The 27,165-nt window shown below is 54.8% G+C and overlaps 2 protein-coding genes across 2 annotated transcripts in view; both read left to right on the forward strand.

Moving 5' to 3' along the window:
- Positions 1-566: 566 nt before the first annotated feature.
- LOC136005870 (hydrocephalus-inducing protein-like) lies at positions 567-10,927 on the forward strand (the record flags this gene model as incomplete). The annotated part of the gene is made up of 7 exons (XM_065663763.1): positions 567-764; positions 2,137-2,300; positions 2,600-2,750; positions 2,999-3,223; positions 4,517-4,597; positions 4,715-4,909; positions 10,883-10,927. Coding segments are annotated over 7 exons (1,059 nt in total), but the record flags the coding sequence as incomplete, so codon positions are not given.
- Positions 10,928-11,013: 86 nt separating this feature from the next.
- LOC136005871 (hydrocephalus-inducing protein-like) overlaps positions 11,014-27,165 on the forward strand; it is a gene marked incomplete at its 5' end in the record, with an annotated part of 47,972 nt that continues 31,820 nt past the window's right edge. The window contains 10 exons of the mRNA XM_065663764.1: positions 11,014-11,103; positions 12,465-12,584; positions 15,734-15,868; positions 16,418-16,617; positions 17,470-17,594; positions 19,052-19,242; positions 23,000-23,099; positions 24,214-24,332; positions 24,701-24,919; positions 26,356-26,416. Of these exons, the coding sequence (XP_065519836.1) occupies positions 11,014-11,103; positions 12,465-12,584; positions 15,734-15,868; positions 16,418-16,617; positions 17,470-17,594; positions 19,052-19,242; positions 23,000-23,099; positions 24,214-24,332; positions 24,701-24,919; positions 26,356-26,416 (1,360 nt within the window). The remainder of the gene's footprint in view (positions 11,104-12,464; positions 12,585-15,733; positions 15,869-16,417; positions 16,618-17,469; positions 17,595-19,051; positions 19,243-22,999; positions 23,100-24,213; positions 24,333-24,700; positions 24,920-26,355; positions 26,417-27,165) is intronic.

Consider the following 27,165-nt stretch of genomic DNA (forward strand, 5'->3'; position numbering starts at 1 on the left):
AGCAGCTCGGTTGTCCTGGCTCTGCACTGTAGCACCCGTGCCGTGGGAGCACCCTGCCGGGCTCTCCTGAGACCCTCCCCACAGAGCCACCCCGCTGTATCCCAGCACTGCACCCGCAGCCACACTTCTCCCCCGTGCCGGGCCAGGGGAGGGCATTCAGCAGTAGGAAGGGGCAAGGCATCTGCATCCAGCCCCTGGGAGGGGGTGGCTTGGGAGCAGTTGGCTCTTGCTCCCAAAGAGAGCATGGAGCTCCTCTTCATCCTGCCCATGAAGGAAAGGGCTGTGTGGCTGCAGATCTGTCCTTGCACAGCAGTTTCCTTTCAGGACTCCCCTGAAGTTTCCTTTCACCCAGCATGCGAAAGGCTTGTTCTGCTCCCTTCTTCAAGAACAACCAGCTTGATTTACTCCAAAAGCTGTGGCCAAAGTGTAATTTTTGCATGTGACAAGGAAAAGCTGCTCCCCGTGCTCCAGGTCCTGGTGTAAAGCCAGCGTGAGAAGAGTGGCAAGGATTGTGGGTACGACCCAGCAGCCTCTGTGCTCCTCTGTTGCAGACCCTGACTTTCAGCTGCAATGTGCGTGAGAAGCAGAGCCAGACCATCCTCCTGTCGAACCCGAGCAGCGAGGCCTGGACCCTGCAGCCCATTGTTGAGGGGAAATACTGGAAAGGGCCTGAATTTATCCATCTGGAGGCCAGGCAAAAAGAAAAGGCCTACCAGGTCACCTACAGACCCCTAACCATGAGCTGTGGGAACAAGAAGCATCAGGTAGGTGAGCTGTGCCAGCGTGCTGACCCTCGTGGCATGACCCTCGTAGGTCACTCTCCTTTGGGCAGGAGGTTGGCCGAGATGACCTTTGGAGGTCCTGTCCAAGCTGAAGGTGTCCTGTGCTCTCTGTTGGAAGGTGGGTTTTGTGGTGGCTGGGGGCCAGGCACGGGCAAAGGGCAGATGGGAAGTCGGGACTGAGCACCAAACGTGTTGGAGCAGCTAACGTAAAAAGCCAGGCTTTCTGCAGGCCAAGAAATGAAGTTTGTTCTGCGTAGCTCTGGGTCGCTGCTTGTGGCAGCCCAGGGGGCTCAGAGACCCCCATGCTCAGCGCACGGGCTGCACAGGCTCTCCAAGCCCCGGGCACAACCACTTCTGCCAGCAGCACCTGGCTGGTGTCCTTCTGCAGCTTGCAGGGAGCAAGAAGGGCAAAGCTGCCCTGCAGTTTGTCAGTGCCGTCCTGGCCGTGAGCAGGCAGGTGGGAAACGAGAGAGATCTCTTGAGGGTCATGCAGGAGCTTTGGGAGGAGCCCTTCCTGCAGGTCTCAGGCTGGGCACAGGGGGGTGACTGGCCCCTCTGCAATGTTTTCTGTGCCAGGCCAGCAACAAGCTCCTAAATCCAAGGGGTCAGTTCAGAAGGGCTCTGTGGTGCTGGAGCTGCCGGGTCCTTGTCGCACTCCTTGTCCCGCTCCAGCTGGCCTTACAGTGGGCCAGGTCAGAGATTTCTGGCCTCAAGTCTCCAGGGTGCTCAGCAGATCTGTGCCCTTAGGGTCGCACGTGCTCAGCATCTCTTTAACGTACAGCCTGCGTGAGGAGTCTTGCAGCTTTCAGCTGCTGTGGAGGCAGAGGCAGGTGTCTGGGATGCACGGGCACCCAGAATGAGCATGGATATGAGCTTTCCATGGCCCATGTCTGGGGGCCCCTGTTGTGCCAGCTTACAGGCTGCTCTCTGGTCAGCGCTGTTGGGGCTAAGGCCAGCAGGACTGAGGCAATGGAGCTCATCAGGGACGGCCACCCCCTGCCCACGGCTGTCCCTGCGTGAGCACAGGCTGGCAGGGACATGCCCAGGTGAGTGGGGCCAGTAAGGGAGTGTTGGGATGTGCAGAGCAGCTCTGCTGCAGGGCCCGTGTTTCCTTGCTTTGCCCAGAGATGATGCCTCTGTGTCCTGTAGCTGTGCCGTGTCCTGTGGGCCACGCACCCGCTCACAAGCAGCTCAGAGCAGGTGCGACGCTGGCGTCTGTCTCCTCCTGCGCGGGACAGGGCTGCAGTCACAGCTCTGCCAGCTGGACGTGCTGAAAGCTGCCTCAGTGAGAGCCTCAGGCGTGGGACTGTCCAGGGGTGCTCCAGAGCCGACTTGTCCTATTCGTTGTCTGTAGGGCTCCATCTTCTTCCCCCTGCCGGACGGGACAGGCTTACGCTACCAGCTGGAAGGAACTGCTGAAGCCCCCAGGTGCTCAGGGGCCATTTCCCGGCAGGTTCCGTGCAGGAATTCCCACACGGAGCTCATCCCTGTGTCCAACTGGCTGCAGAGACCACAGAGGTGAGTCCAGCCCAGGGAGTCTGGCCTCATGAGCAATCCCTGCAGCAGCACAAGGAAGGAAGCTTCCAGTGCCTGGAAGCTCCCTCCTGAAAGCTTTTCCCTCTCCTTGGCTGTGTCTGGCCATACCCACGTTCTGCCTGTGCAGAGCCATCCTGGAGGGCTTTCCTCCAAGGGGGGTGAGAGCTGGCGCCCTGTGCCCGAGGCACTGAGGATGAGAGGGACTGTATTGTACCCCCGCACGATGGGTATCCTATGGGAGTCCTTCCTGTTGACCTTCACTGCGTCCTTCTCACCCGCAGGTTCCTGGTGGTTATTGACATGCTCAAACCAGAGAACCTGGAAAGCAGTTCCGTGCTGCAGGGGTGTTCATACATCGACGTGCCGAGCTCTGCGAAGAAGGACTACCAGCTCACCTTCTTCTCCTACAAAGAAGGAGTCTACAGGGCAAAGGTGAGTGAGGACACTGGTCTGCAGGGCCCTTCAAGGAGCTGTTGGCTCACTGAGAAGCTACACGCCCGTTTTCATACCTCCACGTGCACGGGTCCTATGAAATACCACAGGTGCTTTCTCTGGTCTTGCACTCCTCCTCGCTGGGTGCTCATAGCCATTCCTGGAAGCAGGGCGCTGAGCTCGGTGGGCTCTTCCGGGTCTGTTTTCCTGTGTGGAATGAGCAGCACTTCCCTTTCTGTCTGATTCAGGTGACCTTCCTCAACGAGACAACCGGAGAGTACTTGTTCCACATGGTGACTTTCAAGGTGATGGCTTCGGGACCCATCGGCACTGTTGAAATGAGCACCGCCGTTCGGCAGAGAGTGTCCTCCACCGTCAAGGTGGACAACCCTCTGCCTGTCCCGGTGACGTTTGCCATCAACTGCAAAGTGCCGGACGTCAGCGTTCCACAGCACTTTACTGTTCCTGCACAGTCAAAGGTAGGAGCAAAGCTCCTCCGGCTCACTCTGCTCTCCCTACTCGTGGCCGGAGGGGGGGCTCTTGGAGGGTGATGCCTGAAAGGAGCCATGTGGGGCCTCTTTCCGTGGTGGCAGCTCCCTGCCGATGACGTAGAGAGGGAGCAGTGTGCGAGAATATCCCCAGTGGGAATCATCCTGCGCTGGTGGAGTCTGCCCTGCTGGCCCCTGTAACACGCCGCCACTGGGCGTCACGTGGCAGGCCCTTGTGCCATGTGCCCCTCATTTAATGTGTTGCTTCCAGGTGCGAGTGGCTGCAGGACAAGCCTGATCCCGCGGCCAGGTTGTCTGCAGCCTGCATTGACAGGAGGTGGTGTGTGCCCTGGGGGAGCACAGGGGCTTTTTAGGGTGGGCAGCTTCTGGCATCATGCTGGAGGGCTCTGAGCTGTTGGGATCTGTCCCTGAGTGAACCGTCCCCCAGAAGGAGCAAGGCTGTGCCCGAGAGAGAGGGAGTCAGAGCGGGGAAGGCAGCCCAGCCTTCAAGCGCTGCCTGAGCAGAGCAGGGACCAGCTGCCCCCTTCTCAGGCACACGTGTTCCCTGCCTGTGCCTGACGCCGTGGCTTTTTCCTTCCTTCCTCCCAGGCGGATCTTGTCTTGGAGTATCAGCCCCTGAAAACGGGTGATAGCACCGGGCACCTGGTGCTCCAGAGCAGCGACTTGGGCTCTCTGTCTTACACCCTGCAGCTGAAAGCCACCTCGAGCAGGCCAGAGAAGCCCGTGTATTTCCGCACCACGCTGGGCTCCCGTCAGACCATCACCACCAAAATCCGGAATTTTGCCCAGCAGGAGACCGAGTACCTCCTACAGGTGAGCCCGGGCTGCCAGGGCTCTGGCTGGGAGGCAGCTCCTCTGGCCAGCACCAGCCCTCTCCACCAGGGGGTCCGAGTGCCTCTGGCGTGGCCTGGCAGAGCCAGGGTGGCCATGTGAGCCCAGGGGCCTTCCCACTAGTGTGGGCTTGTCCTCCCTTGCGGGCCCGTGTGTGCTGCCCTGGTTGGAGCTGCTTTTGCAGGCCCCGTGGTGCCTGGGCTTGCTTCCCGCTTGCAGCCCAGGTCTGGCAGTCTTGGGGCTTGGGTGCAGGGTTGTTCCTGCTGGGCACGTTTGCACACTTCTCGTGCCCATTCACCGCAGGCACTCACCAGGGCTATGGTCTGGGTGGGACGGGCCAGGGCCAGGGGACCATCGTGTTCTTCCCGAGGCGCTGGCTCTGCTGTTGTGACCAACCCCCCATGGTCTCTTGTCTCCCCTGCGCAGACCGACTGTGCCGACTACCAGACGGCAAAATCCATCAGTGCGGCACCCGCCAGCGCTGGGGGCTCGGAGCTGAATGTGGAAGTGACCTTTGAGCCCTGCCACCTGGGCAAAGCCAAGGCCACGCTGCAGCTCAGCTCTGCACTGGGCGGGCAGTACTGCATCCCACTCATCGGCCTTGCGCTGCCCCCTGAACCCCAGGGCCCCTTCCTCATCCCAGCCGGCGGCACCACCTCCATCTCCTTCAGGAACGTCTTCCCGAGGGCCACGGCGTTCCAGTATGCCGTAAAGCACCCGGCCTTCAGCGTCAGGGCCCCCGAGATGCTGCGCGCCAAGAGCAGCACCACCATCACCGTCTCCTTCACGGGCGGCCCGGCTCCTGTCACCAGCAGGCTGGTGGTCTCTTGCCCTGGCGGCTCCTGGATCTACCACCTCCGGGGCCTGCCCTCCACCCGCAAGTGACCAGCTGCCCCTGGCCCTTCCCGCCACGTTCGTGCTCTCTGGAGCCAATAAATTTCATTTAGCATCCTCCCACATGACGTCCTTGTCTCTAAACGGGAGAGGCATGAATTCGCTGGATGCACAGCCGCTGGACAAGGAATTGGCTGGCTGACTGCACACAGAGAGTCGCGGTCAATGGCTCAATGTGTAAACGGAGACCAGTGACGAATGGTGTCCGTCAGGGGTCGGTGTTGGGGCAGACCCTGTTCAACATCTTTGTCGCTGACACAGACAGTGGGATCGAGCGCCCTCAGCAAGCTTGCAGACAACACCAAGCTGTGTGGTGCAGCCGGCGCGCTGGAGGGAAGGGATGGCATCCAGAGGGACCTGCACATGCTGGAGAGGTGGCCAGCCTCATGAAGTTCAGCAAAGCCGAGTGCAGGCTCCTGCCCCTGGGTCAGGGCAATCCCAGGCACAGCTGCAGGCTGCGCAGAGAAGTGATTCAGAGCAGCGTGAGGAGAAGGACCTGGGGGTTGGAACATGAGGCGCTTCAGCGTGCGCTTGAGCCCGGAAACCCCCTGTGTCCTGGGCTGTATCACCAAGAGCATGACCAGCAGGTCAAGGGAGGTGATCCTGCTCCTCTGCTCTCATGAGACCCCCACTGGGAGCACAGTGTACAGTTCTGGTGTCCTCAACAGAAGGACCTAGAGCTGTTCGAGCAAATCCAGAGGAGGGCCACGAGGATGCTAAGGGGGATGGAGCAGCTCCTGTACAAAGACAGGCTGAGAAAGCTGGGGCTGTTCAGCGTGGAGAAGGGAAGGCGGGGTGGAGACCTCATAGCAGCCTTCCAGTATCTGAAGGGGGCCTACCAGCATGCTGGGGAGGGACTCTTGATCAGGGGCTGTATCAAGAGGACAAGGGGTGATGGGCTTAAAGTGAAACAGAGGAAGTTCAGGTTAGCTAGAAGGAAGAAATTCTTCACTGTGCGGGTGGTGGGGCACTGGCACAGGTTGCCCAAAGCAGTGGTGAATGCTCCATCCCTGGCAGTGTTCAAGGCCAGGTTGGACGGGGCTTGGGCACCATGTTCTTGCGTGAGGTGTCCCTCCCTGTGACAGGGTGTTGGAACTAGAGGATCTTAAGGTCCTTTCCAATCCAAAGCGTTCTACGATTCTGTTATTCTCTAAGATTCTTTGGGAAAGCGCGGTTAAGACTTCAGTCGGTTCCACTTAAAGGTAAAAATTTGAGAATGAAGACCTTAGGCCCACTATAGGAGAGGATCTGGTTCAAGACCGTCTTAAGAACCTGAACGTGCACAAGTCCATGGAACCTGATGGAATCCATCCGCGGGTCCTGAAGGAGCTGGCGAATGACGTTGCTAAGCTACTGGGCATCATATTTGAAAAATAATGGCAGCCAGGTGAAGTTCCCGACGACTGGAAAACGGGAAATATAACCCCCATTTTCAAGAAGGGGAAAATGGAAGACGCGGGGAATTACAGAGTCTTACCTCTGTGCCTGGTAAAATCTTGGAGCACATTCTCCTGGACAGCATGCTAAGGCACATGAAAAACAACAAGGTGCTTGGTGACAGCCAGCATGGCTTCACTAAGGGGAAATCCTGCCTGACCAATGTGGTGGCCTTCTATGATGGGGCTACAGAATTGATGGACAAGGGTAAAGCAGTTGATGTCATCTACCTGGACTTGTGCAAAGCGTTTGACACTGTCCCACACGACATCCTTCTCTCTGAATTGGAGAGATATCAATTTGATGGATGGACCACTCGGTGGATAAAGAACTGGCTGGACGGCCGCACGCAAAGAGTTGTGCTCAATGGCTCGATGTCCGGCTGGAGACCGGTAACGAGTGGTGTCCCTCAGGGATCGGTGTTGGGACCGGTCTTACTCAACATCTTTGTCGCTGACATGGACAGTGGGCTTGAGTGCGCCCTCAGCAAGTTTGCCAGTGACACCAAGCTGTGTGGTCCGGTTGATATGCTGGAGGGAAGGGATGCCATCCAGAGGGACCTTGACACGCTTGTAAGGTGGGCTGATGCCAACCTTATGATGTTCAACCATGACAAGTGCAAGGTCCTACACCTGGGTTGGAGCAATCCCAGGCACAGCTACAGGTTGGGCAAAGAAGAGATTCAGAGCGGCCCTGCAGAGAAGGACCTGGGGGTGCTGGTCGATGAGGAAATGAACATGAGCCGGCAGTGTGCGCTCGCAGCCCAGAAAGCCAACCGTATCCTGGGCTGCATCAAAAGGAGCGAGACCAGCAGGTCGAAAGAGGTGACCCTGCCCCTCTACTCTGCTCTTGTGAGACCTCACCTGCAGTATTGTGTGCAGTTCTGGTGTCCTCGACATAAAAAGGACATGGAACTGCTGGAACAAGTCCAGAGGAGGGCCACGAGGATGATCAGGGGACTGGAGCGCCTCCCGTATGAAGATAGGCTGAGCAAGTTGGGGCTGTTCAGCGTGGAGAAGAGAAGGCTGCGTGGGGACGTAATAGCAGCCTTCCAGTACCTGAAGGGGGCCTATAGGGATGCTGGGGAGGGACTCTTCATCAGGGACTGTAGTGACAGCACAAGGGGTAAGGGGTTAAAACTTAAACAGGGGAAGTTTAGATTGGATCTAAGGAGGAAATTCTTTCCTGTTAGGGTGGTGTGGAATGGGTTGCCCAGGGAGGTTGTGAGTGCTCCATCCCTGGCGGTGTGCGAGGCCAGGTTGGATGAAGCCTTGCGTGGGATGGTTTAGCGTGAGGTGTCCCTGGCCATAGCAGGGGGGTTGGAACTAGATGATCTTGAGGCCCTTTCCAGCCCTAACTATTCTATGATTCTATGATTCTATGACCCTGGAAGGGAGCTTGGGCTGTCTCAGCGTTGGCTGGCAGTTGAAGGTTATGAAGGAAATAGCAGGAAGCTCTACTAGTGGGCTCCTATTAATGATGTCAGCTGTGGTAGAGCTTTTGTAAGAGGTTTCCTTTAGTTAGAGAGCTTCTGCCTTGGTGCCTTCAGCACACAGGGGTGTCACGCCTGAGGTGTCTTTGCCTGAGCTCTCCAGTTTCCAGCTGGATTCGTGGCTGGACATGGTGCGGGACATGTTTTGGAGTGTTTCCAGAGGCTGGCTGCCTGGAGAGCCAGTTAGCACTCGGGGCTCATATCCTCCCTGCCTGTGTTGTAAAGGCCCAGATGATGAGTGTTGGTTTCAAAGTGAGGGCTCCACGTTCCCCGCCAGGCAGGTGTGAGGATTTGCTTTGCCTGTGGCCCCGAGTCTCATGGGAAGCTTTTGTTTCTGGCAAACGCTGTGCTGCAAACGTGTGAAGCTCCTGGCAGCTGAGATGCCCCGGGCAGTTGGGTGGCCTTGTGTGGTGCGTGTGCCCGTGTGCGCAGGCTTAATGGGTACAAAGTCATCGACGGGTGCTCACCAGGGACAGCAACAGGGGTCACCCCAAAGGCAGGCTGGCCATGGCCCTGGTGTGGCGGGGCTCCTCGTGGGCCAGCAAAGTAGGAATTAAATGGTTGCTTTGTAGTCAGTGCGGAAGCTTTTTTCTTTCCTGCTGAAGCAGGGAAATTCTTGGCTCATCTGCGGTGTCTCCAGCAATTTATGTGTCGCTCACGGAGCGTGACCAAATGCTGCTGTAAGGTGCACTTTAGCCCTGGTGCAGGGCTTCACTGCGGGGGAGACATTGAAGGCGTAGGGGGCTGCAGGGATCCGCAAGGCTGTAGCTTTAGCAAGGCCCTGCGGTGGCCGTGGAAGCCACGTGTGGCCCTCGCCTATTGTGACGTACAGGGGAGCTGCTGCTGTTAAATGCGAGCAGCAGCCGTGGCCCAGTGAGAGCAGGAGTTGCTGAGCCGCTGAGGCAGGAGCAGGCTTGAGCTACTGTCAGGCTCTGAGCTCTGCTTCCTCGAGGCGCTGGTGAAACCCTGCCCTAGCTGGCAAAGCCAGAGCGTTGAGGAGAGGGGCTGGGCAGCCCAGGTGCCAGCCCTGTCCTTTGCTGCCCAGGTTCCCCTGGCTGTTGGCAGCCCAGCAGCAGTTAGCTGCTGTGCTGGTGGGCAAGAGCCACACCGAGGCGTCCCTGGGCGGCTCCTGTCCCTGCAGCTGCCCACAGCTGCCGAGCAGCGCGAGGGCATTCAGGAGCCAAGGCTGGGCCCCGCACGGAGGAATCCTCCAGGAGAAGCGTGAATCACCCGTGCTCAGGTAGCGTCTGGCCCTGGGCAGGGAGGAGGCAGCTCCGCTGGCAGCAGGGATGGGGCAGTTGTGTGATAGCCGGCAGGATTTAAACATCCCTGGGCTAAGAGCAGGGCTGGGCAGGTAGAAGGGCTTGAACGGGCTCTGAAATTGCCGTGCAACTTGCAGGGAGGGTAGAGACTTGGAGCTAGGCTGTAGGTCCTGCAGCAAAGGGAGCCTTGGCTGTCTGAGGTGGGGAGCAGGGAGCCGTGGGGTGGTGGGCTGGAGGGGTGCTGTGTCCTGGTGGCTGGTTTGTCCTGCCCCTGCAGGGAGATGTGCCCGATTGCTCCGTTGTGCTCCTTTCCTGCTCCTCTGGGAGGCTGGTCCCTGCAGGCTCTGGGGCTGTGGAAGAGCCTTGCTCCAGGGCGCGGGGGGAAGCTGCTGGGCTGGCTGGGCTCTGGAGGTTGGAAGCCCTCTGGAAATAAGCGTTGTGGGGGCGACGACAGGGTTCGTTTCAAGTGAAGTGAAATCACAGCTCGGAGAATTGGAACGAATAAGGCAGTTATTCTTAAGACCCGGTAAGAAACCACTGAAACCCAGCTTAATGCTGGATCATCCCCATTAGGTTTCTCCCTTGAAAAGGAGTTATTTCCAGCTCTAAATCCCAGCTCTTGCTGCAGCAGGTCCTCCTGTCCGTAGGGCAGTGCAGAGCTCTGGAGTTTCTTGCAAGGACAAAAGGAAACGGTAGCCTTGTTTCCTGAAGCCGTGGAGGGCCCGGCACCACAAACACGTGCCGTGCTGTCGCTGCCTTGGCAGTAAAGGAATGAAGTGATTGCCTTGCTTGCAGGGTGTGGGGAGCAGTCGAGGGGCAGGGAATGGCCATCTTTGCCTAGATGCTGTCTTGCTGTGTACAGCAAGTGCACACAGCAGAGGTGATGTGGAGCACAGGGAAGCAGGAGGGAATATCATCCTGGATTTTACGTAGCTCTGAGCTAATTGCTCATGTGCCTTCGATGGTTTCCTGCTTTTTTCCTGCTGTGGCAGCCTGGAGTGCCTGGAGGGAGCCTGGAGTTTGGGTGTTAACAAGTGAAAATTAGGGCGTCCTTCTGCATGGAGAAATGCTCTTGGGCAGTGGGGTGATTTCCTGCCTGGAAGGAGCCGTTTTTGCCAGATAATCTTTGTAACGTGAGCCAGGCAAAGTAGCCTTGAGAAACTATGGTTCTTAATCAGAGTCTTGAACTCTGTGCTGACTTAGTTAGAAACATCATCAGGCTCCTTGCAGAGAGGGTGAGAAGTGCCAGTAGCGCCTGGTGCGTCTGTGTGGCTCGTGGGACTGCCCCCAGAGCAAAAGGCTGTTTTGGCTCAGGGTCTGTTTGTTGTGGGGTTTTACGTCTATGAATGGAGCCTAAATATGGTCTAATCATGAATGAGGGTGGGGAGGCCCTGTGTTCTCTGCTTAGGAAGGATGCCAGAGGCTGGAGACACAGCTGTGTCCTTTGGGTGTGCCAGGAATGGCAAGGCCCTGGCACAGGTTGCCCAGAGAAGCTGTGGCTGCCCCATCTCTGGCAGTGTTCAAGGCCAGGTTGGACGGGGCTTGGAGCAACCTGCCCTAGTGGAAGGTGTCCCTGCCCGTGGCAGGGGGTTGCAACTGGGTGAGCTTTAAGAGCCCTTCCCTGAGGTTGCGGGGTTCCAGGGTTCCATGGGTCCAGGGTTTTAAGGTTCTGGGGTTGTGGATTGTCCAACTGTTGCTTCTTTCCAGGCGACCTCTGCGACATGGCCAGTGGCAAGACCCCCCGGCCCATGAGGTCCTCCAGAAGGGCGGATGGATTCCAGAGCAGAGTGATAGCATCTCGTAATCCGAAGCTGGTCAGAGAGGCAGAAGAGTCTCTCACCACCAGGCAGAGGCTGGCCAGCCCTCGGGAGATGAGGCGGCCCCGGGCTACCCAGCTTCGGGACATGGGTGAAGTCTCCCATCAAAAGGTAGCCTTTCCCTGCTCTTCTCCTTGCCGTTTGATGTGACATTTGAAGAGGGCACGTGCTTGTGGCAGCCTTGCCTCCAGCTTACCCAAGCAGCTTGGTGATGAGGTCCTGTTGTCATTTCCAACTGGTGGCGGTGGAGTTCTTTCTGCTGGGGGAAAGGCAAAAAACACATTTCTCCAATGAGCCATTGAAGTCCTGGTCTGCACAAAGGCAGTGGAACCTCTGCTGCAGTGGGTGGGTTTTGCTGGGCAGAGAAGAGTGGATGCGCTTTGCCTGGATCAGTGTTCTCTTAGATGGATGTTCAAAGCTGCTTTTCTTGCAGGACTGCTCAGTCTAACACACAGTCCAGGTGGGTGGATGACTGAGGTAGGCTGTTGAGCAGAAAGCTGCCAGCAAGAGACCTGATGTAGCACATCGGTTATGGGTTGCCCCAGGCAGCACAGGAGGTGGGAACACGTAAGACGGGCGCCCAAATAACTGGCAGTGCTACAGCTACTGGGCTCGGCCTGAGCGTGGCTTTTGTGGAGAAGCGGGAGAGCTGCCTGTGTCTCTCGAGTGACAGCAGTGCAGCTGGGAGAGGGGAGAGCAAGCAGGGAGGAATTATCTCCAAGTACTGCCTCTGCTGGGTCAGCGTTTGGTCTTTGCGTGCATTTTTCAGAGCTGCTTCTGCAGCGGTGTTCAAGAAACGAGCAGTAAGAGAATACAGTGAAGCATCAACATAAAGCTCGTGGGGAAAGGGGATACGAATTGCAGTCTAGCTCAAGTTGCCCCGTGATGCTGAGACTTCAGCTGAAACTTCATCCCCATCCAGCATTCACCTCATTTGTCTGTTTCCCTCCTGCCCTGTTACTTTCTTGTTGGCCTTTCCTCCCTGGTACTGGTGTCTTCCGACTGGTTTCTCGGGTCTGCATCAAAAAACCAAAAAGATATTTGGGATGCGTGGGACTCAGTCTCGCTGTCTCAGAGGGAAGTTCACCTGCAAATTGTTTCCTGTGGAGGCTCCTGGAAACTCCTGGGTTTTGCTTGCTCCCTGAGTGCTCGTGACTGTTCCAGCAAGCGTCTGGAGCTGAGGGAGCCCCTTAGCAGAGGGCTCTGCTGGAGGTGGGCGCTGCTTTGCCTTTTGGAGAAGGCAGCCTGGAGAAACAGCCTGCAAAAGAGCTTCTTAGCTTGAGGCTGCTCAACATGGTCCAGAAACGTTTTGTGAGCTGAGAGCGGAGGTGGGTGGGCTCCCATCTCCTAGTGTGAGCTGGGCAGATGTACTCACCAAGAGACTGTATTTACTGGAGATCAGTGTGGGATCTTCATTCGTTAATCTTTCTCCCAGCAGCTGAAGCTCTCTCTGCTCTGTCTTGCATCTGCAGTTCTCAGCAGTTGGCCTGGACCAGAGGTTGTTCCAGCCGTTCCCATCCGAGGTGGTGTTTGAGAACTACGTTCCCCGCCAGTTCTACATAGCGGCGCTAGCTCTGAGGAACATCGACAGGGTAAGTGCTGGGCTGTGGAGGCTGAGCACTGGGCTGGAGGAGGAGAGCAGTGGAATTCACGTGGTGTGCAGCAGAGCAAGTTACCTGCTGCAGCGCAGCGCATCCAGAATAAAATGTCTCAGCAGCGTGATTCTGCAAGATGGGGGAAATGTTGCCATGCTGGGGATTCTGCCGCTGGTTTTGGCCGCGCACTGGTGGTAACTAAGCCAAAGGAGCTTTCTGAGCCAGCATGCTTCCCCTTGAAAGCCCTGGACTGATGGGAATGTCGAGGGCTGGGCAGTGCTTGCCTGCTGTCATGCTTTACCGCGAGTGTGCACCATGTCCCGGTGGCTCCTTGGTTAATCCTGGTTTCTGGCAGGGCATGTTTCCCTCTCTCAGCCTGTTGAGCCCCCTGTGTGCAACTCCGTGTCAAAGCACAGGGCTTGAGTTTTCTCCACTTTGTGCTGGAGTAAGTTGTAACTCCTGGCATTAGCACTCCAGGCTGGGTGTTTTGGAAGAGCAGGGGAAACAGGCTGGCTTAGCAGCAGCAGTTAAAGGGGAGGACTTGAGGTGCCACTTGAGGCTCCTGCTAAGCTTAGTTCGGTTCTGCTCAGGTGTTTCTAAGCCAGCGTGGCTGTGCTTTCTCTTTGGAGAATCCCAGCACAGGCAGGGTAATGTGCTCCTGAAGGTCTCCAACTTGAACGGGAAAGATTGTGATCCTGTTGAGATTTCCTAAGAAAAATGAGCAGGGAGAAGTTGAGAAGTGGCAGCAACTTTGTTCTGCTCTGCTGTAGAGGGGGAAATGGAGACCTTTTGAATTTCAGCTGGGGAAACGTTTGCTCCAGTGAGGCATGTGCCAAGAGCAAGCTGGTGGGAAAAGACAGGAGGGAGGAAAGGGGCTGAGTTCAACGTCCTGTCGCGGAGCGCTTTCTTCCGCACAGGGATTCTCTTGGTACGTAAGAGGAAGTGTGCTAGAAGCAGAGAAAGGTGAGAAACAGGCGTAATTCAGGATCCGGTTGTGTAAGAAAGAGCAAGACGTGTGTGTGAGAGGAGGGCACAGCGGGGAGCGGGGGGGAGGTGGAAGTGTGCAGGTGAATTAACGCCCTCCTCAAATCTCCCTGTTGGGAGAAACAAAGGAGGGGACAAAAGGAGTGACACCGTCAGGGCTTAATGTAGGGGGAGGAACAGCAAGAGAAGTCAGAGTATCTCCTGAGATAACAGGTTTTACAGGGACGTGGTAGAGCATGAAAGAGCCTTTGGCAAGGAAGGATGAAGGTATGTCCCTCAGTTACTCCCAGAGAGTACTGTGTCATTCCTGGTGTAGCTTGGGCATACTGGGAAGTTGCAATGTGGGTACCTATGCCCAAGGGACACCACTGGTGTGGTTCACAGTGACTTTGGGCAATCTTTGCTGCAGGTGTGCCCTTTGCTTATTAAAATGGGCCTCAGCTTCTCTTTTCCTACTGCTCTGCTTCCTTCCCACTGTGCCTTTTGGCTTCAGCTGCTCCCTCATCCGTGCAGCACCTCAGAATGTTTGCCTTTGCCAAGTACCAGCAAAGAGGCAAACAGTGAATTTGCTCTATTCGTGCTTCCCAAGTGGAAAACAACACCTGCATTGATGTTGGTGCCATTCCCAATAAAACGTAATAGACTGGTAACAGCTGCAGCTTGGGATTTCTATGCCCTGTGAAGGGGAGGCAGTGTGTGAACTGTTGATTTTACCCAAAATGAATCAGTTGTGAAGCTGGTACAACCTCAGGCGTCGGAGAGCCCTGGTGTAAAAGGCAGATCAGCTCTAACGAAAACCCTTGGCATATTTAAATGCACAAAGATAGAGATGCTAATCCCAAGAGAGTTCATTATGTTCTAATTTTGCTGGGTTTTGGTCATGTCCTGGAGAAAAGGAACATTGTGCTCTGTCTCACGAGTTTCCCACATTCCTCGGAATCCTACTGATGTATCCTGCGTGGTAGCTGAGGTTGTCTACCCCCTAAAACTGCAGCTAGCAGCAATGTGTAACAGAGGCAAAGTGTAATCGAGCCCAATAGGTGCTCTGTATTCACTCCGATACGGAAGTGCTGCACTCTATGCTTACTGCTCTTGCCTACTTGCTGTCGAATTGCTTTCCTGTCTTCAGGCTGCTCCTCAGCACCCTCAGAGGCATCCTGGGTGGCTCTTGCTGAAGATCTTTGCCACCTGGGCTCACGTGCCAAGGGACTTGGCGACCAGAACGTGTGGCTGCAGTGGGAAATGGGCTCCTGGAGCTTGCTGCCCCAGGGCATTGGTGGGAGCAAAGGGTGTTTAGAGCGTCCAGGGCTGCCTTGGCCATGGGTCACCAGGCTTGGGTCAGGGGTGCAGAATGAGCCTCCATTTTTTCCAAGGCTCGTCGTGTTCATCAGTGGAGCTGCCTGCCATTCAAAGTCTCCTTGTTATGCTTTCTGAGATGAGATTGGGTGCTGGGGCGTTGCTGCCTGTGTGCTAGAGAATGTCTGTTTGCTGTCTCCGTGCCTGTGGTATCCATCGTAGAGGCACGTTGGGTGTTCTCATCTCTGCACCAGCCTTTCCTTGTATTACGGATCTCCCTTGCTGCTTTGCAGCCCCCTTTAAATTCTCTTAGCCATCTGCTTCTTCCTGGGGTTGTTCTTTTGTCTTCCTGCGCTCGTCCTTTTACTCTTGAGGTAAGCTTTTATTCTCAGGAAGCCCAGAGTGTCTGTGGTCTGCTTCTCTTGCTGGTCCACCGCCATGACTAGCACCGCAGCTTGACCACCCCGCTCCACCCTGGTGTGTCAGAAGTGACTTCCTTCCCTCCCCGTATAACGCACGCTGGTTTGCCTTCAGATAATACATTCCCCCTCCAGAGGTATGACTGCATGGATGTGTGCAGGCAGAAGCAAGCATGTTCTTTGGGCTTGTTGAATACGCAGGTGACTTGAGGTACTGCATCTCCTTCCTGCTGCCTTCAGAGCAGGGCGTGTTGTTCCTACTGTCTCTGTGCTGCAGCTGTGTAGCTCAGCAGAAGGGATTCAAGTCCACCCTCGTGTGTTACGTGCGTGTAGCTTCAGAGCTAAAAGTGTTTTGGAAAGGTGGTAAGGAAGGATGTCACATGGCCTGTCCTGGTCCCTTCTCATGTTTCCACAAGCGACAAAATCCTACTTGTGTCTTCCCTGCAGGTTCCTCGTCTGCTGAACGTCATCCTGGGGAACTCTCCTTACTTCGAGTTGATCAGCCCGAGTAATGAGGACTATAAGGTAGCACCGGGCATGTCTTCAACCTACCGCATCCTTTTCAGACCTGATGAGGACAAGGTGAGAGTGGAGGTCCCGAGAGATGGCGCCTTGAGGGGAAGGTGAACCTGCAGGGCTGGGTTCCAAAGCAGGCATGTGGTGTGGGTTTTGAAGAAGTGGCCTGCGTTCAGTGGAGTTGCACTGGATCTAGACCTGGGGGAGACTCTTTCCTGGGGGTGAAGGTTGTGCTCCCATAGGCTGGAGGCTCTTGCCTGTTTCAGGCTGTTTTCCCCTTCAGTGGTGGAATATTTAACGTAACGTCTGTTGGCTTCAGGGCTGAGAGTCTGCTGCCTGTGCATGGCCTTTTCCTCATCTTCTGTTTGCTGCTTAAATGTAGTTCAATACTCTGGCCTACCCTCGGGCAGCATGCCTGTAGAAACTAAAGAGGATCTGCCCCATGGTCCCTGGCTGCCCCTGCTTGTGAAATAATCTGTAATGAAAGGCCGTGAAGGTAAAAAGTGCATGTCCATTGCCGAATGCTACTGTGAGAGTCACAGAAACCAGCAGCTCTTCTTCTGCAATGGGCATGGTGCTAAAGGCACTGTGCTGAGATTGTTTCTCTCCCTGCAGGATTATTTCGACGAGCTTATCATCATCACAGAGAGGGAGAAGTTCTTTGTGCCTATCCGAGCCATAGGTGCCCGAGCCAGCCTGGACTTCCCTGAGCAGCTGAACTTCTCCGAGTGTCCAGTCAGGTTCAGCACCCAGAAAACTCTGCTGGTGCGCAACGTGGGGAAGCGGGAGGCTTGCTACAGCATCACCACTCTGAGGTAAAGGAGCTCATCCCTTGCGCAAAACGCTGTTGCGTGGTCATGGGCTTGTAAACTGTGAGAAAAAGGAGGCAGAGCATCTGAGGTGCTGGAGATGGGCAGGACACGTGGGGTTTGCCATTGCTTGCAGTGTTTTGAGAAAGCTCTGCAAGCAAGTTTTACACTGCAGTGGTGTCTCCAACGCAGCATCTTGCAGGTCTGATGCTGTTGGGTTGGAAGAGGCAAGGTAGGAAGGCAGCTTGACTGCTGAAGAAGGTGCTGTGTGGCAGAGGACAGTTCGAGGGGCTCAGGTCACGGATCCCAAACACAGCATCAAGAAACAGGCAAGCAATGAGCTGGTGAGAGGCACCACCACAGTAAATACCCAGTGAAGTCTAGCATCTATTTGCAAGGCGCTTGCCAACTACTCTACTGGGTAATAGAGCGTGTGTTGAGAGCTCCTTGACAAGGGTTTTAAGAGTTCCCGAACTTCGGCAATGAACTATTTCAGTCCCAAGTTGCAATAAAGAAATGGGAAGCATTAGGAAAGTTTTAAGTGAACTACACAAAAAAGCAGAATTCTGAGTAACTGGATTGCACGTGTGCAGAGGTGAAGAGCTGAGAACTGAGAACTGGGTGCAGAGTGTGGGGGGCTGGGGTCGTGGTATACCGCGGGATCTTCTGAGGTCTGGTTCTCTTTCAGCAGGGAGAGTCACCCGCTCCATTTCTGATCCTGGATGTTCTGGTTTTCTTGTACCGACTGTGGTTTGCTTGCTCCTTGCTTGCACAAGTGAGCTGAAGCGAACTAGACTGCAAACTTAAGGGAGGGCCCGGATCTCCCATACAGTCCTGATCTCTCTCTTTGTGTTGCAGCCCTTTCTCTGTGGATCCCTCCATTGGGACTCTTGGCGTTGGAGAAGCGATGGAAGTCACGGTGGAATTCCACCCACCAAAGACCGGTGTTTATACGAGTCCAATGATCGTTCACTATGACACAGGTAAGCGCGTGGTGCACCCTCCGTGTGTCCTTCGAAACAGAGCGGTGTCTGCGCTGTCTGTCATCATCTGGTGGCTTCATTGTCCTGTTGAATGCCTTCTGCAAGGTTCCTTCACGCTGAGTAGAGCAAAGCTCCCCTGCTGGCTGCCAGATATTCCTGTGCTGGAATATTTCAGCCTGTAGCAAGGCAGGCAGATCTTCCTGCGCACGGTGCACCGGGGGCGATGGCGAATATTCTGGGTGCTCCATTGCAGAAGAACTCACAGCAGGGAGCCTGACTGAAAAGGAGATGGCTTTTAACGTGCAAGAGAGCTCTCTGAAGAGCCTGCAACCTGTCCCCTAGAGCTCTCCTGACGGGTCATTGCTTTTCATCCCGATCTGTTGTGTTACAGTTCCCGGGAAGGCCTTTGAGGTAGAGACCCTCTTCTTGTGATGTGCTGCATGGGTACAGTTGGTGCTGTGCTGAGAGCTGGGCCATGCTGAGGACTTGTGACCAGGAGGAGCAGTAACTGTGGCAGCGGTAGCCATTAGGGTGCTCTGAGCTTTGCTGTAGCCTGGGAATGATTCTGTAGAAACCGCCTTGTTAGCAGCAGTTCTTTAGTGGTGAGGTTTATGAGCAAGCTGCTGCTAGGGCTGGCTGGAGTCAGTAATGTGAGGGTGCAATGATGTCTGAAGGTAGGTCGTGAACACCACCTTGGAGAAACACTTTGAAATGGCTGTGCTGCTGTGCGTGTTGCTCTGGTGCTGGAAGTAAGTCTCCAGCCTTCCAGAGGACACTTACCCTAGTGAAGGGACTCACTTCTCCGGTGGTGAAGTGGTAACAGCAGCACGTTTGACAAGGAAGAATGTGCGGGCAGTGGTGAGGCACCTGGCTGTGACCGTAGCAGGAGCCAAAGAAGGAGTTGGCAGATGGATCCGAGGGCCCAGTAGCAGCCTGTTGAGTGCAGAGCTCAGCACAGAAGCTGCTCTGTAGTTTCCATTGTTGTTTCTGCCCTTCTCCATTGCATTTCAAATGCTCCCGCTTGGGTTCTGAGATCAGAGCTATGCCCAATATTTCAGGACCAGGAGATGAGGATGACACGACACTGGGGGCATCTCCTGCCTGCAGGAGACCCTGGGCAAGGCATGGCTGAGGTGGCGCTCCTCAGCATCACTGAGTGACTTGGATGTAGAATTCCCTGTGACCTGAGTGGGATGGCAGCCCAAAGGGCACCCGGGCACATCTGAAAAGATACATCTCCACGAACGACCCACAAAATAAGGTGCCTAAGGTGGTGCCAGGACATCCTCATGCTGTAGCATGTGCAGCTGTCAGGATATGCTAAGTGTCCTGATCCGGGGAACTGCTTATGCAGCTCAAAACTGCAGCTCTTTCTTCTGTTGCCTGCAGATTGTTCTGTTCCTTGTACTTCCGTCAGCAAGTGAGATGAGCCAAGACTTGCTTTTGCTTTGTTCCAGGTGAAGATGTTCACAAAAGCCTTTGTGGAACAGCTGTAAATGTCAACATCAGGCTTGACAAGAGCTCCTTGACAGTTGAGAAGACTTCTGTCACGCTGTCAAAGCTAAGATCCCTGGTCATCCACAATCAGAGTGCCATCACGGCCCACTTCCAGTGGAAGCGTTTTGTTGATCAGGAAGAGGAGGAGCGGCAGAAGCTGAGGTTTGTTTGAGAGATTCGTCTCAGAAAGATAGATGCCCCAGGGGAAAACTAACACACGGTCTCAGAGGGCTGTTGGGGCTTTTGAACGGATTAGGGCACGTAAACCCATGCACAGCGTGGAGCTTAACCCTTACCATTGCAGTCCCAGCCGTGCTACAGCTGAGGATGATGTTTTGGGGAGAGAAGGTTGAGTGCAATCACTGGATTGCCTGAGAGGGCAAACTCACGTTTGGGAGCGGCAAACTATTGAGTTCAGAGATCCGTGCACTACGGAGGGTCCATGAGGCTGAGGAAGGTGTCAGCACTCGGTACCTGGGACTGCACTGAGCAGTAGCCCTGAAGAGCTGCAGGTGGCACAGCTATTGTGATACTCTAGCAGTTTCTTCTTTGATAAGCTGGCAGGCTCCTTTTCCAGTCACAGGCAGGGTAGAGTGCTTGGTTGGCCCAGAAGGTGGAGGCCGTCCTGCCGTAGGCTGGGGAATTGCCTTTCAGTGTCCTGGTTTCTGGCCCAACGAGGTGTTTCTCCCCTTCCTCATAGGCTGGGCAGATGTGGAGGGCTCTGCGGGGAAGGGAGGGCAGCCAGGACTTGGAAGTGCTTTTGGGCTTCAGCAACCTGTGTCGTCGTGGTGGTGAGAGATGGGGCAGGTTCTTCCAAGGGTGTCTCTGGCAAAGCTTTGAAATTGCCATTTCAGGCAGCAGAGAAACACTCACAGCCTGGGGGGATGAACTGGAAATGACACTTTAAAGCTTATGTGACTTGGGCAATCCTTGTGCGACTTCTCAGGCTCAGATGGGTGCAGATATACAGGAGTTAGTCTGAACCCAGAGCTGATCAGGAAACTGCCTTGAACTGCAGCACTTTTCAAGGGCTTTGAGCACATCAAGTTCAGCGTAATTAGGTCAGAAATGCCTCAAAGGCCAGAACTAGTTTTCCACGGTTGTCTGTTTTTAATGACACAGTGTGTGAGTTCTGTGCAAACGCACTGAGTTAAAAGAAAATCTCGTGAGCTTGCCTTGATTCTTCCCTGGACCATTTCTTTAGCATCTCTCCCCACCTGCCTGTCTCGGACTGGACCCTGGGTGATCCTCTGTCCCCTCAGAAGCCACCAGCTTTCCCCAGAGTTCACTTCAACCTGATTTTTTACGTATGAGACTTGCTGTCGTGCCAGTCTCTGTCCTTGACTCTGAGCATGACGCTTGGTTCCTCCTTACTCGTAGTTTTGGGGATGGTCCAAGGCCACCATCCTGCTGTCAGAGAAGCTTTTGAGATCTCAGAGGAGAGAGGGCCTTTTCCTGAGAGGAGGCAGTGCAGGAGCCTGTGTTGGGATGTGACCCCAAAAGACATGGCCCATTAGAAGGTGTCCCTCCTGCAGCGCTTTTGGGGATGTGATTCTGGCCTGCTGACGGAGCTTGAGTTGAGGGCTGCTCACGCCAGTGTGTGGAAGCCCTCCTCATGCACAGCATGTGCGCGAGGCTCAGTGTGTGTGCAGCAAGTAACGTCCTTGCCTGTTTCCCTTCTCTTTGCGTTTGGATTTAGCTGGGTGATGATCGTTCACACGGCATTGCCTCGATTTGCTGCACGTGGAGCTTTCCCCTGGTCCCCCAGTGCTGTCACCCGCTGGTTCTTCATGGCCAGGGGACTGGAGCGTGAAGGGGGGACAGCAGTGTGCCAGCAAGGAGCAACCGCTCTGCAGCAGGGCTCCCCTTTCATCTCCCGCTTGTGATCTTTAAACACTAGAATGATTTCTGCTGCAGTCGCCAATAAAGGGAGAGGTTAAGTGCATCACAGCTCTGCAGTGGAGGCCAAAACGAGGGAAAAGATGAGGTGGTTCAAGATTCCACGTAGGGTTTGCATTCAGAGATGCTGGTCCTGACTGCTTTACTAGGTGATGCTGGGCAGAGTCCCTTCGTCTCTTGGCACCTCTGTTTTCATGCTCAGAAAGCCATTTGTGTCACTGAAGTGATGGGATGCCCAAATCCGTTGCTTTGCTTTGGAAGTGCACCGGGATCCTCTGGTGGAAGGCAGTGCAGATACTGTCTCCTCACCCCTGTGGGTGCAAAAGGGAAGGGGAAAAGTGTGATGCTGGTAACGAGCAGCTGAAAGCCAGTTGCTTCTCCCCTCCCAATGCAGGAGGCTTTTTCTTGAGGGCTGCCAGCTTTAAGAAACCTCTTGTTAGCTCGTCAGTGAGGAGTAAAACTCCTTGCTGTGCTGGGAAGAACGGCAATAATGGGATCCATGTGGGAGCCTGTGTCTCAGGGTCAGCCCTGTGCTGAGCTGCTGCTCTTCCTCGCCGAGTGCTTTGCTGCTCGTGCACTGACACGACAGGCTTTGCAAATCTGCTGCTTATTCAATTATCTGCTTGGTTCGTCTCTCCCATGGCACAGGCTGCAGAGGCAGGAAGAGGACAAGCTGGTTGATGTTCCTGCGGAGCACGGGCTGGTCCCCCCTCTCAGAGAACACCCTTCCCTTCCCATCTGCAGCTCCCAGAACCAGGGGACAGAGGTGCAGGGAGGCTCCATGCCTTTCTGCAGTGATATTTTCACCATTGTGCCCATGGTAAGTGATGGCTGAGAACCTCCCTTCCTGCTGCTCCTCCTCCTTCTCATCTCTGAAGGAGGTCCCTTGGCAGATCCCACATCAGCTGCTTGATGTGCCAAGAGAGGAGACATCCGGTTTCTGGTGAGGCTAGGGGCACTTGTTGCAAAAAGCATTTCTGAACAGCGGCAAGAGCCGACCCCAGGCTGGGCTCTGCTGCAAGGGCTGTGAATTAAGGGCACTTCATGAGTGTCCACACAGTGTTCAGAGGTATCAGTTATTCTCCGTAAGGACACATTCCCACGTAGCGCGCGGGGGTGAAGAAAGGACACTGGTGCACTGTTAGTTCACATACTGACCTGCAGAATGCAATGGTCCTGGGTGGAAAGGAGGCCAAATTGAGCCCAAGCACAGCAATCCCTTCCTAAAACCTGGATTTATACCACGTCTGAGTCTCCCTTCCAGTGTCGTCTGTGAGCCTGGACACGAGGCTGGCAGGTTTAAACGGGATTTTTGAGTTCTACTGCAGATAGGTAGAGAAAACTGCTCACTTTCCTGGTGATGCCAGCAAAAACCCCATGGCCTTCAATCAGCCAGAGCCTGCCTTCTGAGTATTTGCATGGTCTTGAGATGAAGAATGGCTGCTGTCTGAGCAGCGCAGCATCCCTTCTCATCTTGGAGTAAACCCTGGAATAATCCCAACCTCTTCTTTCTTTTACAGTGGGTGAAAGTAGTTTATTTTTTCTATTTTGTTTTCCGAGGAAGGGGCTGCTGTTCTCTTCTTGGTTGCTCCTGCAGCCCGTGTAAAGCTGAGAGGTGCCTATCCTTAAACCAGTTACAGGAAGTGAGAGCCTATAGAAACCAGGGATGCCTCCTGAAATGTGTGGCAGGGCTTCCTGGGACTGAGCACCAGTGCCAGGATCCTCTGCGAGAGCAGCAGAGAGTTGCAGAAACTGGTAGCGTGGCCCAGACTTAAATCTGCGAGCAAGAGCTCAGTCTCTTCTGAGGGGAACAAAATGCCCCTTCCGGGTGCCAGTAAAGGCGAGGGACTTTGGAAGCTGCTGCTTCCAAGCTCTCCTGTAAATCCTGTTGGCAAGCGTTGCTTGCTCCTTGCTCTTTGCTGATGCTCTAAATAAAGGCTTCCAGGGCTGCAGTGGAAACAAGAATGTGATGTTTGAAGATAAATGGTTTGCTGTCACTTCTGTTTCAGGAGGGAGATGTCTTGCCCAATTCTTCCCTTGAAATCAATGTAATCTTTAAGCCCGAAGAAGCCAGAGTCTACCAAGAGACAGTCTACTGTGACATCTCAGGTACAGCTCTTTCCTCCTGCTCCTGTTCCCACAGAGGAGGTAGAAACACTCTTCCAGCCCACTCGGACCTCATGTAGTTCTGGAGGGCTCAACAGGGCAGTGCTGGCACACGCCGCTGTCCCCGTGGTTCCCGGTGGTCTCCTGTCGGAGGCCAGGGCTCAGGATGCCTGGCTCTGCCTTCCTGATCCCAGAAGTGACCAAGCAGTGAAGGAATAAGCTTTCCCGCCATGGCTTTGCCAGCATTTGCAACACAGCTTTAGTGAAGGAGCACCAGGCCCCTGTAGACCAGTTACCTCCAAGATGAGTCTTTGTGGCGTGGCTCTCTCCTCCTTCTCGTGCTGCTCACTTTGTGTGCAGAGTAGGCTGGGATGGCAGTGAGAGCTCATCCAAAATTTGAGCCAGGATTCAGGCACCTTAGGCTGCTTCAGTGGCTGAGAGCAGCCTTCAGACTGAAGATCTTGTGCTCTGTCATCTCTAGCAAATGTAAGGGAAAGGACCCACCTTGGAGTTTAGCTGTAAGCCTTGAGGTCTCGGTTGCCTTTGCACCAAGGGATGTGCACGTTAGCAGTACATTTATGGCTTATGTGATCTGCTCAGTGAGAAGGCTGGTTTCCCATGACTGGAGAGAGAGCCTTCATCGGGGACTGGAGAGATAAGACAAGGGCTGATGGGTTCGAGCTTAAACAGGGGAGATTTAGTTTAGATATACAGAAGAAATTCTTTCCTGTGAGAGTGGTGAGGCACTGGAAGAGGCTGCCCAAGGAAGTTGCTCCACCCGTGGCAATGTTCAAGTTCAGGCTGGACGGGACTTGAAGCAAGCTGCTCTAGTGGAAGGTGTCCCTGTCCATGGCAAGGGGTTGGAACTGGATGATCTTAAGGTCCTTTCCAACACAAACCATTCTGTGGTTCTCTGAGACACCGGCCCAGGGGGTTGGTTAGAAATGAGAAAGCAGCCCCAAGGCGTATGTCCTGAGGGACGAGATGGGTCCCGTATCTTGTCCTGGAGCATCTAGAGCTGGTTCCATCCAGCCAAGGGACCGGCAGCAGCACTGAGACAACATGGAAAGTGCCGGGTAGCAGAGGGAATTGCACTCACAGAGATTTCCCTCCACAGGCTGTGAGACCAGGCTGCCCCTGTGCATCAGCGGGGAAGGCGTCGGGCCCCAGGTCCAACTCAGCTGTGACCAGCTGAGCATCGGGGAGGTGACTGTTGGCTCAAGCCACAGCTACAGGGTGAGCAGGACGGGGCGCAGGGCATGGGGTGGATCCGGATGGCTCCCGGGCAGCAGCGAGCCTCGTGGAGCTGCGGGATGGGTCTGAATCAACTTGGTGGTGCTGAGCAGGCGCTTGGCACTGCAGGTCAAGTGGAGTGCTCTGTGTCAGGGGAATAAGCCCAGAGTGGCTCTGTTTGTGTGAAGTTATCCCTGCTTTGCATGGAAAAAATCCCCGAGGCAGAACTCGTCCTGTTGTATTTGGCAGCAGCGCTCAGCATCTTCTGCCTTTTACAGATGTTAATTGCTAAACTAGAAAAGAAGTGAGCCTTCTGTAAGCAAAGAGGATTCCTCATGTATTTCCATGTTGCCTTCTCGCTGCTGCTGCAGGTGTTCCTGCTCAACAGAGGAGTTACTGAGACTCCCTTCAGCGTGGTCCCTCCAGAGAGAGCTCTGGGCTCCTGCTTCACCTTTGGCCCCCGGGAGGGCATGCTTTTGCCTTTTGATCATCAGGCCATCTGGATCTCCTTCAATGCCAGTGTCGTGGGGCAGTTCACAGAGGAATTCCAGTTCAATGTGAAGGGATCCCCTGAGCCTCTGACGCTGACTGTGAGGTGAGGAGGGTTCTAAGAGCTTGGCGGCCACATCTGTAGCTCTCTCTGGGTAGTCATCTCCCACCTACCTCATTTGCTGATGGAGCAGAGAAAGAAAAGGCTTGTCTGAGGTCTTGAGCTTGGCTCTCATCCTGGCATCTCCACACTAGGAGCCCACACTAACCTTGACTCCAGTTTGATGCTGACTCCTTGCGACCACAGCAGCAAGTGAAGTGGAATTGTCAGCAAGAGGGAGCCATGGAATAGGTTGGGTTGAACACACCAGTTGCTGTGGTCCTTGATTTTGAGCTGAGAGGCAGAGCTGGCATTGGTTGGCATCAACCATGAAATAAATTAATGGGTGTTGTGCAGCTTCACGTGGTGATTCAGGTGGATGTTGGTGAGTCCTGGAGTTTGGAGCCTTCAAGTCTGCTGAATTTAAGGGCAGGTGAGGAGATGCGGTGTGTTCAGGTTCCGTTATGCCTGCAACTACTTGAAAGGAGGATGGAGCCAGGAGGTGGCTGGTCTCTTCTCCCAAGTAACAAGGGAAAGGACAAGAGGAAACGGCCTCAGTGTGTGCAGGGCAGATTTAGACTTGATGTTAGGAACAGTTTCTCCCCGAAAGGGTGGTCAGGCATTAGAAGAGACTGCCCCGGGCAGTGGTGGAGTCACCATCCCTGGAAGTGTTCCCAAACCGTGTAGACGAGGCCCTTAGTGACACGGATTAGTGGTGGGCTTGGCAGCGCTGGGGTGACAGTTGGGCTTGATGATCTTAAAGGTCTTTTCCAGCGTAGATGATTTGACGATTCTGTGTTGGGTGGTTTAAGACGTGTTGCTCTTGGATGGGTCAGCTGGTGCCCTGGTGGTTGGCTGATGTTTTCCTCCAAGATTCAACTGTCCGCTCTGTTGAGCTGTTGCGGCTCTTGTCAAGGGATGTCTGGGGCTCCCCTGGCTTCGTGTCTCAAAGTCCTGCCCCCATAACGATTGCATGGATCAAGATCTTCTGAGCAAGGTGTTCCTGTACTCCATGGGAAGAGCGGTTCCAGCTAAGAAATGCCAAAGCAGGAAAGCTGTGGCTGGGAAGGGTAGTTACATTGAGTGTGCTTTACTGGGGACACCCCTGTGTCCAACACATTACAGATGGGGAAACTGAGGCACGCAGCCATCACTTGTTTGGTGTCCTTCCTCAGGCCATCTACAACTTGGGGGCATACCCTGCATGACACTGTGCCCCAAGCCCCACAAGCAGCTATGGGCTGCTGACCGCTTTGCTTTGGCTGCCTCCCGTCCACCTGGATGCTGTGCTGAGCATGAGGGTGAGGGCTTGATGTGAAACCCCCTGAGGTTCTCAGGCCGGCTTTTACCCACCGGAACGGTAAGGAAAGCTGAAGGCTTTGCAGTTCTCTTTAACCGAGGCCATGTCTCCTCTGCCTTTGTCCTCACAGTGGCTGTGTCACTGGGCCGGCGTTTCATTTCAATGTATCGTCCCTCCGCTTCGGTGAAGTCTCCTTTGGTGAGTGTGCCCTGGGCTTGGGCTGCAGGGTGGGAGGTCTGAGCCTTACCCAGATGGAGCACTTGTCCAGGACAGCATTGTCACTTGTGTTCCTCCATAGCCGCCTTCAGCATGTCAAAACCAGGACTGCCAGCTGCTAGGCAGTATTTTGCCATCATGAGATCAAACAGAACCAGACAGAATGGCACAGAGCCAATTGAATGGTTCAAATAGAACGGAGGGAGTAGAAAGTCAGTGTTCTCTGGTGTCCCTCACAGTCAGTCCAGCCCCAATCTGCCAGTCCTCAGCAACAGAATGACTGTGAAAGTCTTTCTTGTCCGCGGCCAACTGGAGAAGGGAGTTGAAGGCAAGTTGTAGGTGCCCTGGGTGAATTTTGCTGTTGTGAGGCAAGGGCACCATTTACCCACCTGACCATTAGCGTGAGAAATCAACTAGTGCTGTGAGGCCAACTCGTTGTCAGCTCCCAGGTAACATGGCCAAGCAGTAGCTCCGCATTGGGCGCCCATGTCTTCAGACATGGGCTCCTCCTTCCCCACCAAAAGCCCAGCTCTGCTGACAGAGCTGGCGGCTGTGCACCCAGAGCTTCTCCACTGAGATGCAGATTCTGGTTCTCCACCTCAGTCTCGCAAAGGACTTCTCACTGAGATGGTCTCAAGTTTAAATGTGAACTCAACCCCCCAGATCAGCTGCGATTGTGTCAGTGGCTTCCATTATGGAAAGCAAGTACCAAAGCTGAAGCCATGTCAGCC

Source organism: Lathamus discolor, chromosome Z (assembly GCF_037157495.1).
Source record: "Lathamus discolor isolate bLatDis1 chromosome Z, bLatDis1.hap1, whole genome shotgun sequence".
Classification (NCBI taxonomy): domain Eukaryota; kingdom Metazoa; phylum Chordata; class Aves; order Psittaciformes; family Psittacidae; genus Lathamus; species Lathamus discolor.